Source organism: Amblyomma maculatum, chromosome 1 (genome assembly GCF_055883805.1).
Source record: "Amblyomma maculatum isolate TAMU_Amacu chromosome 1, ASM5588380v1, whole genome shotgun sequence".
Taxonomy (NCBI): Eukaryota; Metazoa; Arthropoda; class Arachnida; order Ixodida; family Ixodidae; genus Amblyomma; species Amblyomma maculatum.
Genome location: NC_139344.1, coordinates 426,577,741 through 426,598,014, shown reverse-complemented (window position 1 = coordinate 426,598,014; position 20,274 = coordinate 426,577,741). Strand labels below are relative to the sequence as shown.

The 20,274-nt window shown below is 45.7% G+C and overlaps 1 protein-coding gene across 1 annotated transcript in view; it reads left to right on the top strand.

The window, feature by feature from the left end:
* The window catches only part of Ack (activated Cdc42 kinase), a 61,850-nt gene extending 54,119 nt beyond the window's left edge, over nucleotides 1-7,731 (top strand). Inside the window, exon 8 of the mRNA XM_084599328.1 lies at nucleotides 607-7,731. Within this exon, the coding sequence (XP_084455454.1) occupies nucleotides 607-876 (270 nt within the window). The 3' untranslated portion in view covers nucleotides 877-7,731. The remainder of the gene's footprint in view (nucleotides 1-606) is intronic.
* The last annotated feature ends 12,543 nt before the right edge of the window (nucleotides 7,732-20,274 follow it).

The following is a 20,274-nucleotide window of genomic DNA, read 5'->3' as shown; positions in this document are numbered from 1 at the left end:
GCGCCATGCGTCTCACTCACTCGACTGCACGTCAAAGGAGCGTCGCCGCACCTGCTGCCGCCGTCGACGTGCCCGCGCGCGCCCCGCCCACCGACATGTGACGTCACGGTTGCTATGCACAGCTTGCACCCCCCACCGACGCATGTGGTTGCTAGGGAGAGAGGAGTGCACCGATGTCAGGGGGAGAAGTCACATCTGGCACCGTTCCAAAGCACGGACGGATGGACACCGTAAGTATGAGAAAGGCTTTTGCCTTAAAATGTGTGCTCGCGATCTGTGCGCGAGATCTTCTGTCATATTCGGTGAGATGTGTACCTGTCTAGCGTTCATGCCATCTGTAATCCCGCACTTGAAAGCGCGCCAAGGCCACACGACGGGAGCGATACTGTACCGTCCAAACACACTTGCCAGAGAAGGTGACTGATCCGGTGCTTTTCCTTTTCTGTAAACCAATTATAATTACATATACACTGCAACAAGCACCGATAAGAGGCAAGCGACGAGAAGCAATGATAGGATAGGAAGGGTAGGCTTTTGCCATTCTCTTCTCAAGAGACATCTAAAAGACCCTCTAATTTTTTTTGTTGTCGTGCTCCCGGATCGCAGGGTCCTGCCGGTGGCTCGGCCGCGGCAGCGGCGGCTGCGCTCTCCCTTCTCCGTTCTAAACTGCCGGGTGTCTCGGAGACTGAGTGCCGGCGTGCGCTGGCGCTGGCTCGGGGCAGCCCGCAGCTGGCGTTGGAACAGACGCAGCTGGCGCGGCTGCAGGGGCTCGGCATCGCGGGGAGGGGGGAATGCGAGGCCGCCCTGCGAGCGTTCAACTGGGACGCCGACCAGGCCGCTTCGCACCTACTGGACACCAGGGACAGGGGCACGTGACCGGTCTCCTCCATCTACCTCGAGCAGCGTCACTGCTGCTGCCTGAAGGTTTGAGTATCCTCTGAGAGCCTACATTCGTGGCTGGGAAAGCTTTTCTGGTTTGTACAAATGAGCCATAACAACGATACCTTTCCTCAATCCCACATCGAAATTGAGAGTACCGCCAAAGAGCTGTTAGATGCATGGTATCACACTGCTGAATCCAGTGTTGAGATGACAGTGCATGAATACCTGAATATGTCTAACATTGATTTTTACCAGGTTCTCAGTACCTGGAATAGCTCCAGATGCCTCATTATTGGAAATTATATGTGAAGGAGGAATATCTTTGAACTGATCACTTAATCTTTACTCTCAGGGTCTGCTGAAATGTGGTTTGCCACGAGGTCCTCTGCCAAAGGGCACTTGTTGAAGTGCTCGACGTTTAATCTTGGGGAGAGTTCATTAGATGCTACGGCTAAGCTGAGACACAGCCAGTGTGTCAATTGGCATGTTTTTGTTTGTTCTTCGGTACTTAAGGAATGAGGTGGGGGAGGGGGTTGGCTGTGGCTGGCGTGTCAGTGTCACTGCTTAACCGTGGTATTTGAGCTCTCCACAATCTCACCTTGCCTCATGATCATAGGCTATCTCTATAAGAATCTCACATATTTAAAGCAGCAGGCTTTATACTCAGAAGGGTGTGGCAGTTATATGTGACTCTCCGTTGTTACAACCTCTGCTACTCTTGTTTGTGGCAATGGAAACATAATATACGGGGCATAATATATATCATTCTATATTATGGTAAAAAATTAGATGCGTGTTTAATATAATGCACTAATGTATCACACTTCCACTTAGATGTGTCGTTAACAATCTCCTGTTTATTTTTTTTGTTATGCATATTTTCTGCATATAAAATGGATGGAAGAACTGTACCAGATTATCTAATGGAATCTCCAAATTTTTTTACTTTAGCTTGTGTTCATAGCATAATGACAAGCCTGTATGTTGTTAAGGCTTCTGAAAAATGGTTACGTAGCACTAACTGAACAGCGTGTTTATGTCTATTTGTAGTCATTTTAATGCGTGGTACTTTTTGATGCAGCTTAGCCAACGGAAATTCAAACCAAGCGATTTTGTGCATGGCCTGAATAGAATGTTGCTGGCACTGTAATACTACTTAAATACACTGTACAGGTTCTGCCTGATTCAGTGAATAGAATTTACTTATGCACGAGATGACCTTGGTGGACCACTAGCCTTCTTACCATTTCTTTTTGCATTTCTGCTGTGTTCCATAAGCTAAACCTTGTGCGTGATTGCCTGTTCTGTCTTTTGCGGCAGCCGTTTATGGTGGTCAGTGGCAAAGCATTTACGTTTCAGATTGTTTTGTGGTGCCTGTGGCTGTATGTAATGGACTGTATGTATCAAACCTTTGGGTCAGCAAACTATTCAGGGCCTTACTATGTGACTGTACTTATGCGGAACAAATGTTTTCTCAAGTCATGGACCTTAGAACAGTGTAAAAAAGACAGCCTTCAGTCCACCTGCAGCTTTATACATATAGCTGCTTGTTTTAGTTTGTAGAACACCTGTTAAATTTTTGTAAATATGTGATTGCATTCGAACAGTAATTTGTGGAGTCATGTGTGCTTTTAATCACCAGCTGGGCACTGGACGAAGTCAGATGTTTTTGGGTCATCATCATGCTTCATGATACCAAATGCTGAGAAAGTCTACGGATTATAACCCATATATGGATTGTAGATGAAATTAGGAAGTTTACAGGGATCAAGTGAATGCAGGTGACTCACGACTGGGTTATTTGGAGGGATATGGTGAGGCCTTTTGCCTGCTCTGGGTATGCCGAGGATGATGATGATGATGATGGATTACAAGTGCGTTGCAGTGGTACAAGATTACTTTTTACTTTAAAGGCCAAAAAAATATGACAATCCTTCAATTTGACCAAAGATTATCTTGTGAACTCACTTTGTATCACAGTAGTGTAGAATGTATAGTTATCAGCATAACAGAAGAGTACCTTGCGGACCCCTATACGCTAGTCTGTGTCTTGCTTACTTTGCTTGTAATAGGGTGCTGGGCAGAGTGCATCAGCCATGGACATCCACTGCTGTCTTTATTGTTCCGGTCTTAAGCCATTTCAAGTAACAGAAACAACGAAAGAGGGCATGGAACAATACCAGAGCATTTTAGACTGGAGTAAGCCAAGAAGGTTATCATAGTGCTCCATACTGGCTGCACTGTTTGACAGAAAGTTTGCTTCAGAAGTCTTTATACGAGAAGAAATTCTTTTATTTGTTGGTTTGTATATGCATCCACCTGCTGTAGTTGAAAAGTGGTACTTTAGGTAATATTTATGTGGATCAGTGTAGTTGTGGTGCACACTTACGTTAATGCAGATCAATGTATTTGTGGAGCAAATTTGTGTGGAAACCTGTATTTGTTGTATGGAGCATATAGAATCTATTACTGGTGCTGTTGGCAGTGCTTGATGTGAAGTATGTGTGGCGATCAAGATTTTGCATGAGGTCGAGCTGCTGCCTTTTGAGCAGGGGTGTATCACCTTGCTTTACAATCATAGCTTTGTACTTGATATTTGCAGCTATTGAAGAGTTTGTACACAACATCACAGTTAGATGGGATTAACGGGGTGCAGTGCCTCTGCTTGTCACCATTCTTCTTGAGGTCTGTACCTCATGTGTAACCGAGCCTCTAAAGGGATTATAGCTTGATTAGTCTAATTGACTTTAAATCATTCTTTATTTTTCGCAAATGTTCAACCTTGGTTATCAGTTTTCTTTTCTTGCCAGAAAAGATCAACCTCAAAATTATTGTCAAAGAAGGCCTGACTAAACATTAAATCACAGACCAGCTCTGCTCAATTTTTAAGATTTCGATGGCCGTTATAACTGTCATTGTTAGGAGTATCTGTCTTGTCTCTATCTGTTCAGTGAGTGGGACAATTAAGCAATGGGCTTGTGTTCTACGCTGATCCTTTCTGGTAGGCAAGTGAAAGCTTTACCTTTGATTTTCTGCACTCTGCAACCTTTGTAGCAGTTATGCCTATCAAGCAAAAGTTTGCCACAAACAACACATTTGCATTCTAGATGAAGGCGGTCAGGCCTTGAATTCAGGCCTTTTGGTTTCATTCATCTACATTTTATTGCTGAAAATTTGAGCATTACACCGGAGTTGAAGTGGCCAGATGATTTGAGCTAACCATTTATATTAGGTGGCAACACGAGCACTGTCGGTAGGGTAACATGTGTGACTGTCGTTTGTAATACTAGGTGCGCATTGAGCACTGTGGCGGTCTTAAAGCTACACTTTCGAGGTATGGCCGACAATACATGGACAATATAGATTTGATTATTTATACATTCACATATATTCAGTACAAATTGTACTCATGTACTGCACATATGAATTGTGGTTTGTTGAGGCAACTGTACTTACTATACACTATGTATGTGTGATTTATGAAACCTGCACTTAATGTACGCTCAGGGTAGTTTAACTGAACTGTTCTTTGTGAGTTGTTGATAGTTTTTCCTCTTGGACATCATATTTCCTAGTTGAAAGTAGCTAACAGTTCTGTGTTTCTTTGTTCACATGCAAGTGACATAGCATATATTCTTTCATTGTTATGGATGCTTCCGTTATATGTGTTCATGTAATATTGACAAATGCAATCTCAGTGGGCACTGGATTTCAGAGTCTTGCATTTACTGTTTGTTGTTTGTTACAGCTTTATTCCAATTACAGCCTAACATTGCTTGGGATTTGTTTAGTGATAAAATAATGGTGGAAGTGTTGAAAGCAGCCAGATAACTTAAAACTGGGAAAGGAACTCCCGGTAAGTGCAGCTCAATTTTCTTGCTGACAAACGAGCCTATGTAATATGCATGCACAGCATATGCAGGAAATGTGATTATATAAAAGCAGGCATCCGAGTGTACATGAACTAGCGAACACTTCTGCCTCATCTCTGTGCTCTAGTACACAGATACGATGTACAGATTTTGTCAAAAGTCTTCAGGTCACACGGCTTGCTTCTGAACCTGTACATGCTTGTAGATATTCTGTACTTGCTCTAAGAATGTGCAGGAACTATTTGTGAAGCATTCTTACTGGCTGATACTTCTTCAATGTCAAAATTGTATTTGTGAGGACTGTTCCTGGTATCTTGTTGCGAAAACAGTGTCCTGCTTTTTGTCCTTCTGTGTTAGCACATTGTTGTGTTAGAACTATCTATTTTAAATTAGTATTTATGAAGTGTTAGGTTTATAACAGAGAATCTATCTATATTTACATATTTCTTCTTTTTTTTCATTTGCTCAAAGCTTTGCTGGCAATGCTTTGTACTGACTGAAATGAAAAGGGAGCGGGGATGCCCTACACCTTTTCTGAACAGAAGCGATGGTTTGTGATCGAGCATCTACTTTGGATCTGGAAGGTGTTAGACTCAATCCTCAGAGCTGTCACATACCCACCAATTCCTCAATGGTAACAAGGCTTCACTGCTTGGTGGTTCTCAGCTCTTCCGGGAGGCAATGCTTGTAGAAAAACCTCTGGCCAACCCTATCTCTCTTGATGAAGAATCTAACTTTGAGGGGCAAAAATTAGCCTTGTGCAGTAAAGCTCACTGTGTCCCCCATCTTTTTATGCAAGGGGAAGCTAAAGGTACATTTTTAAAGCATTCAATTCCAGAGAAGCCAAGCATAAAGGCAGGGAAAGCTTGTATTATTATTGATTGTACCTAGTACCACTGAGGACTGAACTGAGCACTTCTTTCATGTGAAGGAGAGGCTGAAGCTGCTCGGCAATGACTGCTGCTCATGAAGCCAGCAAGTGCACATAATCTTGTTCTGGCAGAATCTCACTCTTTCTTGTATGGCTTTACTTTGAGCTCCAAGAAGCCGTTGTTTGTAACACTTACCATGACTATAATAATTCACTTTGTGTTTTGGGTCTATACAGCTGATGTAGGCATAGTGTCATGGGCTAAAGTGGTGTGTTCTGTTTAAGCTCCAGTTGGACTTCATATCCACACCATTTTCTCACAGTATCTGCTGTGAAGGATAGGCGAGAAGGCAGCCATTTATATGTAGAGGCATGGCAGTTTTTTCATGCTTTATCAGTGCTCCTGCTTTGCAAAAATTTTGGGAGGTGTTGCAAAAGCAGCAAGCAGCAATGCATGTTGTACATAATCTTTGCTCCTGGCAGTGCACATAATGTACATCATTATCTCCTGAAAAAGAGTTCGAGTTATAGCTAGGCAGCATCTAAGTACGGCAGTGGTTTCACTTGTTCATTTTTTAAAATTCAGTCCTTCTGCTTTGTCGTCTGAGGAAGTGGTTACCAAAGACATCCCAGAGTTTTGGTCAGGCTATGTGCTTCGATGGGTAGCTCAGTTTTGCATATTCCCCTAAAAAGTTTGCAAATCCTTTCGAGTATGCCTTTCTTTTGCCTTCAAAATGAAAAGCGTGCTGGGGCAGTCAGCTTCCCCTTGCAAAATTTAGGCGTTGAAAAGTGCAGCTTTTCTTTTGCTGTTGGCAACAGGTCTGTGTCGGCAGGATGAAAAGAAGGTGGAAAGCTATTATCACAACTTTTCCCCATTAAGAAAATTTTGATGACAAACGGAGGTGGTTGATGCAGGTGAAATGTTGATGTTAAAATGTCTCACTTGAATTTGCGATCTGACAGCAACAGCACCTTTATAGATGTAAAAAAGCTGTAAGTAATATTGTTTTTTTTTTTGTGTCTGGTGATATGATGTTGGTAGTTGGAGCTGCAAAAAACAGTACAGGCAGTAACTGACTTACCTGATGTCTGTAATATAACTGTTAAAACTGATGCGTCTGCATGAGGGTTTCTAAGGTAACCTTTTCCAGGCTTGAGAGCATTTTGGAATCTGCTGAACAATTATCTTGCTGCTAACAATAATGAGTCATTCAGCATGTGTAGTTTTCTTGTAAGGTATGTTATATAGGATCAGCATTTAGCAGCACTGTGGTTATGCCATGGCTGCCATGTGCCAGATGGTGTACTGGACTGGCTTCAGCCATCTTTCCCACTATATATTTTGAAGTATTGTTTTGGCTTCAGGACAATGGGTAGTTGGCACCAGTTTCTTCCTAAGGGGGGATGACATGTATCTCTAAAACAAGTAATTAAGCTGGAAGTTATAAATGTCAGCTTCAGGTAATCATTTTGCATCATTAGTATGTTCAAGGCTAGTAACCTCAAAAGGACCATAAGCCTTGAAGAAAAAAAAGGGTTTTTGCCTTCCTGCTCTGTGAACCAACTTGCAAGCTATGGTAGCTGTTTTATTTCAGATCACTTCAAGGGCTTCCATTGATGAAGGTGGGTCAAAGCCATTATTGATAAGTGCACAGTGGTGAAAGTTTATTACTTTCAGAGGGCCACTGAGCGCTGTTATGTGAGGCAATTAAGCAATGTCCGGCTGTGCTTTTATGAGATTTTCCTGGGTGAGCAGACTGCTTCCCGTAGCTACTGCTCTGTTATCTGTTAAAGTTTCACATGTTTTTTTGATTTGGAACACTTTTAGCTTTCCTTTCTTCAGCATTCCGCATTAAACACTGTGGTCCGATTTTTTGTGGCTTCACATGAGGTATATGTGAGTGTAATTGATGATAAGTCAAGCGAGTACATTCTGTGTTCTGAAGACTTTAACAGATGTAAGCAAGCCATGTGAAGCTCATCTTATTTCCAGTACCCCTGAGGTGACTTTGTAATGTTGATGGTGTTCTGTGGGGTGTAACCAAGTGGCAGCTGTTCACATTGTGTGAGTTGTATTTTGGCAGATTGTAATATATTTATTGACAACGACAAGAAGTGGTGTGTGCTTTCTTCATCTCATGGGAGAGGCCTTTTGGCTCTCCATGAAGACCTGTGCAGAGGCCTCCCCTATTAGCCTCACACTGCTACCTGTACTTGTCCACGAAGACAGTAAGTCACATAAAGACAGACTGGTGCGTGGCAGGTGGGAATGTTTGCTTTTACTTTATGTATTTTGTCTCAGTATAAGTATTTGTCGATGAAAGCAGCTAAGTAATGTGCTGCAAAGAGCATGTGTTTAGAAACATAAAGACCGTGTAAACCATTTATATTTGGCATATGGCTGTACAATCTGGCAGCCAACAGTGCCTGCGTGCTTCATAGGAGGCTCCTGTTCAAATAATTCTCACGGAAAATTTTTTAACCCCAACAAGCATGAAATTATATAGGCAATACCTTTTTAGGTGAGGTTGCGATATTGAGTGACGACATATGTTTTGTGTAGCCTGGCTCTTTTGTGTAGTTTCTCTGATAGCAGGCTCTTAGCTAGCCATAAATTGTTCTTATTCTCTGCAAACTCTGTTGAACATGTCGTCCCGTACGTAATCGCAGCGAAGTTCACGCCAGTATTGATGGCAGTTTAACAAGGCACCAAAATTTCAATAAAAGAATATTTTTTGCAGGAAAGAACTGGGTCTTTGAACTTAATCTCTTTGCTGCAATGTGGATTGGAGTCGACGCCTGCTCAGATATCAGTTACCCTGCTGCCTTTGGTCCTTTGGTCACCATGTCATCGTCGCAACGACATTTGTGCGTGTATGGGGCTAATATTTGTGTATTGCACATGTCACTGGCTACCTGAGTGCTTCGTGGAAATCGTAGTGGGTGCCGCTGAAGGAGAGCAAATATACATATATGCTGACAAGGGGGCACGAGACAAGTGTTTGGCCCTCAAACGCCGCCGGTCGAGGCTTGAGTTTCGTGTTCCTCAGCTGAAACAGTCGATCATGCGTTATTTTTTGTGTTCGTTCCTAATACTTGGCACCTATAATTTTTTCAGCCAGTTAGTCAGAGCGGCGAACAGCTTGGCTGGTGTGTAAAATTTTCTTTTTCTTTTCTCTATTCCCCTCTCTATCCCCCCTCCTACTGCGCCATTTTGAGCCGGCTGCGCCTACCGAGGTGCCGATGCCAGCGACGCCGGCCTCAGCGCTGATTTGCCCAACGAAAACCCGGCCTTGATGAATACGTTGTGGCGTACGCAAGTTCTAAGTTTACCAAGGCCGAGACCAATTGCTCAGAGACAGAAAAGGAATTCTGCCCATTGTTTGGGCGCTTCAGAAATTTCAGCCATAGTTGTACGGGTGCCCATTCGATGTTGTTACGGGCCACCACGCTTTGTGCTGGTTGTCTTCACTGAAACACCCCATCGGCCGTCTCGCCCGCTGGTCGCTTAGACTATGAGAGTATAATCCAAGTCATCCATCGCACATTGCGCAAGCACTCAGATGCAGACGCGTTATCTCGCTCGCCGCTGCTGCCTGATGTTCTGCAGTCACCCAGCTCCGCCTTGTCTTGTCCATCGATGACATGCCTTCGGAACAGCGCAAGGACCCTTGGCTAGCATCTCTTATCGATCATCTCATCAACTCGTCACTCTCGTCGGCCCCTCGCACCCTTCGTCGTCGAGCGCAACATTTCGCCCTTCATGTCTGTTTCGTCTATCGACGCAACTATAGCCAAATCGCCGTAAGTGGCTGCTCATCGTACCTCGCCACCTCCCGTAGTGATATATGCGCATCTTACTATAACTATTCCCAGTGTGGCCATCTGGGTGTATTCAAGACGTATGAACAGGTTGTGGCAGCGCTTTTACTGGCGCAGTATGTGTACAGGCGCCCAAATCTTTAACTGGCGTGCGCGAGCGGCGACTTTTCTGTGCGTCAGCGCCCTATGACGGAGCGAAGTTGGAAACAGGATGAGGCTAAGCGCATGCTCACAAAGCACGCTCAGCTGGGCGCGTCGTCTGCCAGGCTGTTCCTTCTTAAGGACGTTACCCCTCCTTATCGCGTTTCGACGAGCAGCCATTTTTCTTTCCTTTCTTGGCTGCTGCGACGCTGTTCATCGGAACGTAAAATACGAGCAAAACCATTCGCCTACTCACGCTGGCTGCTCGTCGAAACGCGATAAGGAGGGGTGACGTCCTTAAGAAGGAACAGCCTGGCAGACGACGCGTCCAGCTGAGCGTGCTTTGTGAGCATGCGCTTAGCCTCATCCTGTTTCCAACTTCGCTTCGTCATATGGCGCTGACGCACAGAAAAGTCGCCGCTCGCGCACGCCAGTTAAAGATTTGGGCGCCTGTACCTTCGTCAGTATAGGTATGTGCGTTCGTGCACTGATTGCCAGCGTCGCAAGCCTAGTCCCCCACATCCGCCTGCTCTACTGCAGCCTCTCCCGTGCCCAGGCCGACAATTTTATCGTGTCGGCATCGATATGTATGGACCTCTGCCGTACGCACCCGCAAGGAATCATTGGAAAGTCATCGCGTTGATCACCTTACTCGCTACGCGGAAACAGCAGCTCTTCAAGGCTGCCACCGCACCCAATATTGCGTCCTTTCTTCAGCACTTATTTCTGTGGCATTGAGCCCCGTGAACTTTTAAGTGGTGGAGGAAAATCTCTCATCTGAGGTCGTTGAAGCGCCCCTGAACAAATGTCAAACCACCCATCAAACAGCCAGTGCTTATTGCCCTCAAACTAACGGCCTCACAGAGCGCTTCAATTGAACACTGTGCGACATGTAGGAGTGCATCGCCTCCAGCTACTCCGACTGGGATAATATTCTCCCATTTGTAACATATGTCTGCAACACCGCTGTTCAAGAAACTACCAGATTCTCACCACATTTTTTTTTATTGTACGGCCGTTAACCTTCGTCTTCACTCGACACCATCCTTCCTTATCATCCTGACATATCAGAGTCTACCTCGATTTCAGAAGCTGCCAGGTATGCTGAAGAATGCCGCCAGCTATATCTCTTTCGTTAACTTTGAAAGAGCAAGCCCAGAAGAGTCTACAATGATAGTAGTCACCCTGTCCACTGACTCTGTGTCCCTTCGACTCCACCGGGTCTGCCCAGCAAGCTCATAAAGTACACGGACCCCATCTTGGGCTACAACAGACTTCTGTCAATTTCCTATTCGAACCGATAGCCGCTTCTATCTGACCTTCGCTGCAGTGGGCTTGACATCGTCCACGTCGGCCGTTTGAACCGTATTACGATCCCGCTATCCTTCCGTCTCCTTGAGTCGCCAGGATGGCTCCTCTTTTCTGCGGGCACCAGATTGCAGTGAAGAAGAAGGGGGATGAAGTGCTTTGAAGACCAACAGTCCACGAGCTAACCCACCATCGCTCAGGTCTTTACCACTACCTGAACTCTCGCCTAGCACTTCCATTATTAACCCGCAGACACTGTCCCGCGCTGTGCGCGACCTCGGCGTGAGTTCAGCTACGAGTTCCACCTCCATTCGTCACTCGCTCATTGGCCACCGGCCAAATTGCGCGAAAGGCGTTCAGCCCTTTAACTAGTCTGCGAAAGCGAATCGCCCATCAGCAGTGTTTGTGAGCTACCGGTAATGCTGCGGAAGCGCGATCTAGACCGCCACAGGGAAGGGCTCTTCAATGCAGTACCCACTCCGTCGTCTGCGTCACGTCAGAGCGCCTTAAGCAACGCCAGACATTTTTGTCTGCGATTGTCTGAAACGACAGCAGACATGTATGCATGATGTCTCTCTTTACTGCTAGCTACAAGTTCTCTCTCACTCTCTCTCACGCGTGCGAGGACAAGCTTAGTATACTCTTCACCTTACTGTAGGGTGCGTGCATATGCGCGACGTCGTTAGGACCGTTCGTTATTTTTGACTCGCTTGCCAAACACTCATCTGCGGCCTCCTCCCACTTACCCTCGGGCAGGAGTCGGGAAGAATCGCAAGGAGGGACAGCTAGGGCAGAGTCAAGATTAACCAAAAACGTAGGAAGAGAGGAAAAGCATACCCCTCTTGCGTGGACTTTGCGGTAGCTCTCGAAGACGCGGGGACCCGCAGTTTGTTCCCACCGCTGCTTCGCAAAGGGGGTTCGTTTTTTTTAAGAGAGAATTACGAGCTGTACATCGATGACACCGTAGTACACCGACCGTACCCATCGCCAGGAGGCAGCGCAATCTTGTAACGAATGCCTATTTTGGAAGCGCAGATCGTTTGAATAACAAACGCGCCGCCACGTGAAATAGTGTCGTGCCTTCCTCCTTGAGGGGATGCCAGTAATTGTGACAATTAGCCAGTGCAGGCGCAGTGAAAGTGTTTCGGCGATGGTTCTGGCCCTGGATGCCCACAGTTGTGGGAAAAGTGGGCTGACGGAGTTTAACCCCGCTGGTCACATGGGATGCCGCTTCCTCGTTAGGAGACAGTGGCGCTGACCGTTTGTCGGCGTACATTGGTAACAGTGACCGACAATATGCGGAACTTTAGAACGCGGTTCGGCTCTTCTAATGTGGCCTTCAATGATGGCGACTCGTACGCCGATAATTACCCTGTTCTCAGAAGCCGCCGGGGGCGCGAGCTTTGGGAAACGAAGGGCCGCGTTTTTGTGTTTTATTGTGCTTTACGTTTTCTTTCTAAGGGGAGAGAGTTGCACTGTGAAAGCACGGGGCATGACATGTAGCCTAGTGCGCAGACCATTTCAAGCTCGATTATCTAAATTCTGTTTGTTATGAAATTACTTTGTTGCCCCTTTTGCACTGTTTGTTTTAGAAAGAAGGTGATGAATCCTGCAGAAATTGTACGACGTACGTGCCACAGTGTTTGTAAACCAATCATGGGTGAGATCGTTGTGACTGGGTGATGAAAGATGTGGGCCGTGACCCGAAGGGGGTAAAACCAGGCCCGCGGCCTGTGGAACTGCTTCTGGCCTAGACCTTAATCCCTGGCCTCTTTGATCATGCCGAAGAGTTTAGCTAGTTCCATGTTATCATGCTTGTTGTTTCATCGATTGTAAATATGTACATTCCTCTAAAAGATTCAGTTCATTTTCATTCAAGTGCAGTTGTTGTTGCTAGATATCGTCTGGTCTACCGTCTCAGACTGGTGTGGCATCCACAAAAAGGCGGTGCCGAAGAACGCAACTCTTAGCGGAGAAGGTGCCGTCATTTGCTCTTACCAAAACGAAGACAGACAAAGTGATCACCTAACCTTCGGCTTTATCTAGGCCACACACAGATCCAATCAGGCACTATTTAGCCTAAAATCAACGGCCTTGCAGTGCGAACAGCGGTGGTTGGACCGAAGAATTCTGCTTCGGAATACTAGAGAACTGAAGAAATTCGCAAGCAACACACGATCTGGACATAAGTTTTGAGATTTATATAACGTTGAGTAGCAAGTCATCACGTTAACGATCCGCTTTGCCAGCGGTGGCATGGGTTGTTAAGGCGCTCGACTACTAATCCTAGTAAGTGGTGTTCGATCCCAGCCGCGACGGCTGCGCTGCGGTGGAGGTGAAACGCAAAGTGCCCCAATTTCACGTTTAGGAGGCGGCTTCACCTGCTTCAAAATTCAATCCTTTTCGTGCCGCAGCTTTGCTGAGTCAGCGATTCAAGTTGAATGGTCGTTAATTGACCTTTTTGAAAAGCAAAATGAAAACAAAACAAAAAAAGGAATGCTGATGCAAAGCCGTGCTCTATAAGCAGAAAACTTAGCCCAGCACATATGGCGCTTGTTAATATCCCCGCGAAGTCTTGCATGTCTGTTTTCTCTTTGCCCTTTAACGTTGACACGAAGAATCGTTTGCGTGACCCTGCGCGACTAGAATTCTCCGAAGAGTCATCATTCTACCATTTTCTATATAGTTATAGGTCATCATGCGTTGTTTTTTAGCGCCTTCAGAAATGGGAACAGTGAACGTCACCAACGGCCGAGTTATTTTTAAGGCGTGAAGTCGTAAGATAAGGCCATTGTTCCGTAAGTATAAGTGCCCTTTTTCGCCTAAGTAGGGTCACTGCTTCATTAAATACGGCGATATGTTGAAAAGCTGCAGTGAGCCTGAATCTAGCCCAAAAACAACGCACTGGAAAGAATTACCGAGTTGATAAGAAGCAGAGATTTTTGAAATCTGTGCTACACATAGGTCTGGCAAGAAAATTGCCAATAAATGCAGCGCAGACTTGGTGCACTTAGCAGTGCGATGAACTAATTAGGAATCGACACACCAAAGTTTAATGGTGAAAGAGAAACAGCGTGATATATAAGCCGCTGTGATTGTGCTCCGTTGAAGTCGGACCAGTCGATTCATTCAGCCAAACCGTCCTCTTCGTTGCATCTCGATTTGCGAATGGTGTCTTGGACAGCTGCTTGCCGTCGCTTTCACGTGCGCAGCACTCGAAAGCGCAGCAACAGGGCATAGCGAAGGAGACGTTATGCTAGAAACGTGCCGTAACAAAACCGGGTGATAATGTACGCCGCCCTTGATGTTTGGCACCGCAGGTTAGGAGGTAGCAATCGAAAGAGCTAGTAAAAAACGCGCAAAAACAGGTAACGGCTGTCAGCTAATGGGGCAGGGGGCCGTTCAGACGCTCCTGGAATGGAGCAGGGAAACAGATAGCAATTATTGTCAACAATGGTGCAACGCATCCGATTATTACCCAGCCGTCCGACAGTCCGTATAAAGCCCCAGTTGTACGTTTCAAGAAGAATTACGGGATGGTTCATTTCTGAACAGACTACAGGGTATTCAACAAAGGGGCTATAAGAAAAGCTAATAGAGGGCACGTATCCCCACAGCCGTGGATAATGCTTAAGCATGCTAAATTAGGGTGCCTCGATGCGCGCGCCCCCGCTTAGGGTGAGGTCACCCTTTGAACCACTCGACGCCGCCTCAAACTGTTTTCGCGCGCTCCCTCCGCCATTGTGTTGCCCGCGCCGACCTCGCCGCTCTGCTGTCGTGCGGGCGTCACTGCTAAGTGCCTGCGTTCGCGCGGCTTTCATCGCCGTGCAATGCCTGGATGTTGTGTTGCTCAATGCTCCAACCATGCGAGAAATGGTTGGAGGATGTTTCATTTTCCCAGAGACCCGAAAAGAAGGCTTCTGTGGCTGGTCCGGATCAAGCGTGACAAGTGGCAACCGACGAGCTCCTCATGTGTCTGTAGTGTAAGTGCCGCATGTTGGTTCAGTGCTGTTTTTGTTGCGATTTACCGCTTTTGTGTTTAGCCAGCTAAGTGTAGTACAAGATTTGTATTGGTCAGATGTCATTTTCGCACTATTCGTCTTGCTCGGCGTAAATAAAAAGGCACGCTTCCGCGCCGAACCGGTCATTGTCTGCTGCTTGCCTGTTTGCATCCGAAATTGCATGACACAATGTTTAAGCTCGTGAATGCGTACCAAACGTGCTTTCGCCGCTTCTGTTCATTAAAAAATAATTGCCTTTACGAGGCGCTTGTCAGAGAACCGCGGCCGGCACGAATCAAGGCACAGAGCACGACCACAAGCGAGGGCACATAAGCTGTGGCAATTACTCTGCATCTGGGTCGTCTAGGAGCCAACATGAATTCATTTACTTACGATTTTTTGAGTTTTTGACACGTATGCTGCGTTGGGTAGCTTGCGCTGCCTGTTAGCCCTATGCTTCGCCCAACGACACCGCACTAATTCAGTGAATGAGATAAACAGTATATGTTGTTATGTGCAGATTAAGGAGCTCATTCGATTGATTCGACTGATATATTTGGACTACGCTGTTGTCTTGCGTGCTGTTGTTTTCATTCTCGAGCAGGCAATGTGGGGCTAATTCCAATAACACATTCATCTGCAGGCTCATTTCGAAGACAAGAGCTTCGAACAAAACCGCGCGGACGGTTGGAAAAAACTCAAGCCCAATGCTGTCCCAACGGTGTTCCCATTCAAAGGTCAGATACCTCCTAACCTTGGTGTTTGCTACCATGTTGCTTATCGCCTCGTCGTCTACATTTGAAAATTTTACGTGATGAAGTGGTTGATTTGCATACGTGTTAAATTTTCTGCCGCGTCTTCTATGGACCCTTTTCAAAACTTTGGAGGTCAGCTTCTTGGCACAGCAAAATTCCTTCACCTTGGCCGCCAAACCAGCTTTGGAGTCAGAAAAATGTAGAATGCTGCAAACATATATAGTCTGAACAATGCGGCGTTCCTTTCCTTCACACGATACGCTGTCGGGATAAAGGGATTAGAACCAGTTTTGCCTAGCCACTCCTTTTTTTGAAGGAGGGTGAAAAACAGCTGCACCTGACGTTTAGGATGGGCCGCCATGGTGAAGAGTCCTTTGCAATGCAGAAAAGCTTACTTCGGAGTTTTGCAAAAAGACCACTATTTTAAATATGTAATGTGCTATTTTTCCTTATTTATATGCTTCCAGAACTTCCTAAAGAGCGAAGACCACCGAGGGACCGAAGTGTGCACATGCCTGCATTATTTAGTGATGACGCTGCCGCACAAGGTTCTTCACCAGAAGTGACAAACGTCCTTCCCTTAAATACGCAAGAAGATCCTCCAGCAGATTCATCGTCAGACGGAGTGATAAATGGGACATTGGTGGCTACAGAAAAAAGCAATGCTAGTGAGCAATTTACTTCGACCACCACGGATGTACGGCCTCAAGAAACTGCAGTGGCTCGTGCGACCCAACCCTTTGATTCTGGGGCAGCAGAGCTTTGGAAGAAGATAGCAGATCTCACAGCAGCCAATAATAAGCTGAAACAACACCACAGAGAATCTAAGAACACTGTAAAAAAACTACAGAAGCAGAATCGTAAGCTGCAGAAAGAGGCAGCTAATTTCTCACGAAATACGAAGTTTTTAAATGAAGACCAAATTCGTGCCCTTTCTCGGAACAACAATCGTGGCAATTCATGGTCAGCGCAAACAGTAAAGCAAGGCCTAAAAATTAAATTTGCGTGTCCACTGGGTATGAAACGCTCAGAAAGATTGGCTACCCTCTCCCATCAAGCAGAACGTTAGCAAGAAGAATTGAGATCCTGAAGTTTCTGCCAGGTATCCTGCATGAAGTGATCGACGTAATGAGGTCCAAAGCAGAGGGAATGGAGGATGTGGAAAAAGACTGCGTTCTCTTTCTAGATGAAATGGAGATAGCACCCGGATTTGAACTCGACCGTGGAGAAGACGTGCTTTTGGGAGGAACGACCTTGCCCTCGAAGCCTGAAGAGGCAGCCAACCATGCTTTGGTCTTTATGCTAGGTGGGGTAAACCAAAGATGGAAGCAAGTGATAGCCTATGAATTTACTGGTAGGCACGTGGACGGCTCTGTACTCAAGACATATGTCCTGGAAATAGTTCAGATATGCAGCCAGATTTCTCTAAGAGTACGGGTAGTCACCTGTGACATGGGTGCAGTACACCGCGCTATGTGGAGAGAATTTGGCTTTTCGAGTCACCGCCATTCAACAACTTCGTGCTCAATACCCCACCCAACCCTAGATGGGAAGGAACTTTTTTTCATCTCTGACCCAGCACATGTCCTTAAGAACCTGAAAGGACAGCTTCTAAGCTCTAAAGTTTTCACACTGAGTGATGATACAGTAAGCGAGAACGGATTGCCTTCCTCGAAGGTGAAACTAGAGCATGTACAGGCCGTCTTGGATTATGATGCTGCCAATGAACTTAAGGTAGCACCAAATTTATCAGAAAACCACATTAGTGGTGGACACTTCACCAAGATGAAAGTTGGAGTCGCTGTCCAGCTCTTCCGCGAAGCCCCGCCAGCTATTCGGTTCCTAATAAAAGAAGGAGTGATTGAGCCAGAGGCCGAAACAACAGCGTGGTTTATGGACCTCGTTTCTAGGTGGTACGCCCTTATGTCAGCGCGTCATCCCACCATGGCGCTAAGCCGCAGAAACATGACTAAATATCATGCCGCCTTAGACACACTGCGTATGGCAATAGACACGATCACAGAACTCAAAATGGGCACTGGATCTCAGTGGAAGCCATCGCAAGCAGGGGTCCTAATTGCAACAACGGCTGTCCTTCGCCTTCAAGATGTGCTTCTTGGCAGTGAAGGGTATGAATTCCTTCTCACGAGCAGGCTGTTGCAAGACTGCCTAGAAAACCTTTTTTCTGTGGTGCGGCTCATGAAGCCAGTGTCCACTGCGTACGACTTGAAGTGCGCACTTCGACTCATCAGCGTCAGCCACTTTCTTCACACTCCTAGGTCGACAAGTTACGAGCTTGACGACCGAGAATACCTTGTCGATCTGCTTGCACACGCCAAGAAGGAAGGTACAGAAAACGAAATCGATGAAATCAATGATTCGGAAATCCTGTTCATTGAAGAGCTCACGTCAACCGAGTGCCGTATCTTGTTTTACCTTGGCGGTTTTATTTTGAAAGGAATTCTAAAATGCATAACTTGTGCGCAGTGCAAGGCTGCTCTCCTTGGCAACCCTGACGATGAGTATGCTTCCCTCACTGCACTCAAGGAGTACGTCAGGGATGGACAAAACCTCGTATATCCTAGCAGGGATGTAATGAAAACATTGAAAAACTATGAAGAGCATTTTACCGCCGTCAATTCATGGTGTACCGGCACATTTTTCACCATGAAGTCGCCACTTCGTTCTTTGATCGCATATCTTGAACAGATAGACAAGCCCCTTGTGAAGACTTGCATGGCTCACAAAGAGCGAATAAGAAAAATGTTGACTGCTGCGTATGCCAGAGTGAGGCTCCGAATTCATCTTCGCCAAATTCCGAGCCCTCATTCTAGTGGCCACGGAAGCAAAACTTGTGCTGGAGTCAGCCTTGCGTAACCAAGCCGGAATATGAAGTTCCGCGAAAGTTTTGCTTCGAAACCTGAATTCTGCATCTATGTATATATGCAATCAGAACTGTTTCGTCAATTACAGTCATCTATTTAACATAGATGTCTACTTTGAAAAAGTGCAATAATGGTCGCGTTCCCATAAGCAGAAATATTGGCAACTTTATTGTGTGTTTTCATAACCACTGAATAAACGATTTCATGTTTGCTTGGGTAACAGTTTTTGTTTTCATCCAGGTATACCAAGACGAACAGGCGAGTGCTTATATTTTATTACCGTTGCTGATAATCGTTTTTTTTTCAGAACGTGCGAAACCAAGACGCTGTGTCATTGACCGCGTCTGCTCAGTTTTCTTACCCATCCATTGCAGTCACCTGTATTGGGACATTCATAGCTACAAATTTAATAAGAACGCCAAAGAAGCTTGGGCAGAAATCACCCGATGTGTTCCAGCAGTTCTAATAAACTTAGTAGTTTGAAATTAACTACAAAACAAGTGAACAGAATTAAATGCTTTCAATTGAGGGAGATATGATCTAAAATAAATGTTCAACCCCCCCCCCTCCCTCCTCCACGCAGTGGATTGTGGCATTTTTCAAGCGTTTTGTTCTCGACATTAAACATGCGCAGGAATGATAACACCAACAGGGCTGCCAATGCCCGTGGTGGTATGCAGAATACGCCTTGTCATAATCGTCATCGAGATTTAACTGAAAAGCGACTCAAAACTTTTTATTTCATGATCCTCTGCTTAGTAACGGTTCCTTTCATCGGAATCTATCGCAAACCTCGGTAAATAAACGTTTTCAGGATTTTTTTTCCTTCTGCTTCTCTAGGAGTATGGTCGCTTCACTCGAGTAAGCTACCTGACGACGCAAATTTATGTTGGGACGGGTTGCTGTTTCCACGCACCAAAGGGTTCAGTGCATAAGAGATAGGTTTTGAACTCTAGCGATAGATTCTAGGAGAGCTTCACTGACATATTTGGCGCATATCTTGCATACCCGCTTTCATTGTTACTGTCGACGCCTTGATGTTGGCTGCTTGTCCTGTTTTTAAAAGCACAAGGCAGGCTCTCCAACAAAATTAAGTATTATATTCTCATGTAAAACAAAAGCGCACCAGAATATTCCTTATTTTTCTTACTTTAAGCGCCCGCGGCAAGACAGAAGCGAGCAGACCTCCCCCCACGAGAACGAAACCTGTATGCCGCGGGCGCGAGAATGGCGGCCGCCGTAGCAGACGACGCAGCTGTCCTCACCCTGAGCGGAGGCGCGGGCATCGAGGCACCCTATGCTAAATGTTTTAGGAGCGCCACCTAAATTTGGAAGTCACCTATCAAATGAGAATACTAATATTATACCTCTGTCACACGAGCAGATTTAATGTCATTCGAATCGAATGTCATTCGATGCATCGAATGTCATTCGGTTTCTTTCGGTGCTACACGGTAAAATATAATGTCATTCGCAAATGGTAGCAATTACGATCAGCTACAAAAAATGCTGCACTTAAGGAGCATCAGTGCGCATAAAAGGCGTTTGAAATCACTATGTAACATTTTAAAGCTGATCAAAACATTTCTGTACGATAATTCAAGCGAAAAACATTACTTTTGGCTGTGCTGTAGCACTTTAGCCATAAAAATCCAAGCCAAGTATCGAGTCACCCAGAAATCCGAAATATGTAAACAAACAATATGGCTGAGCACAGCGGAGCGCGGATACACAGTG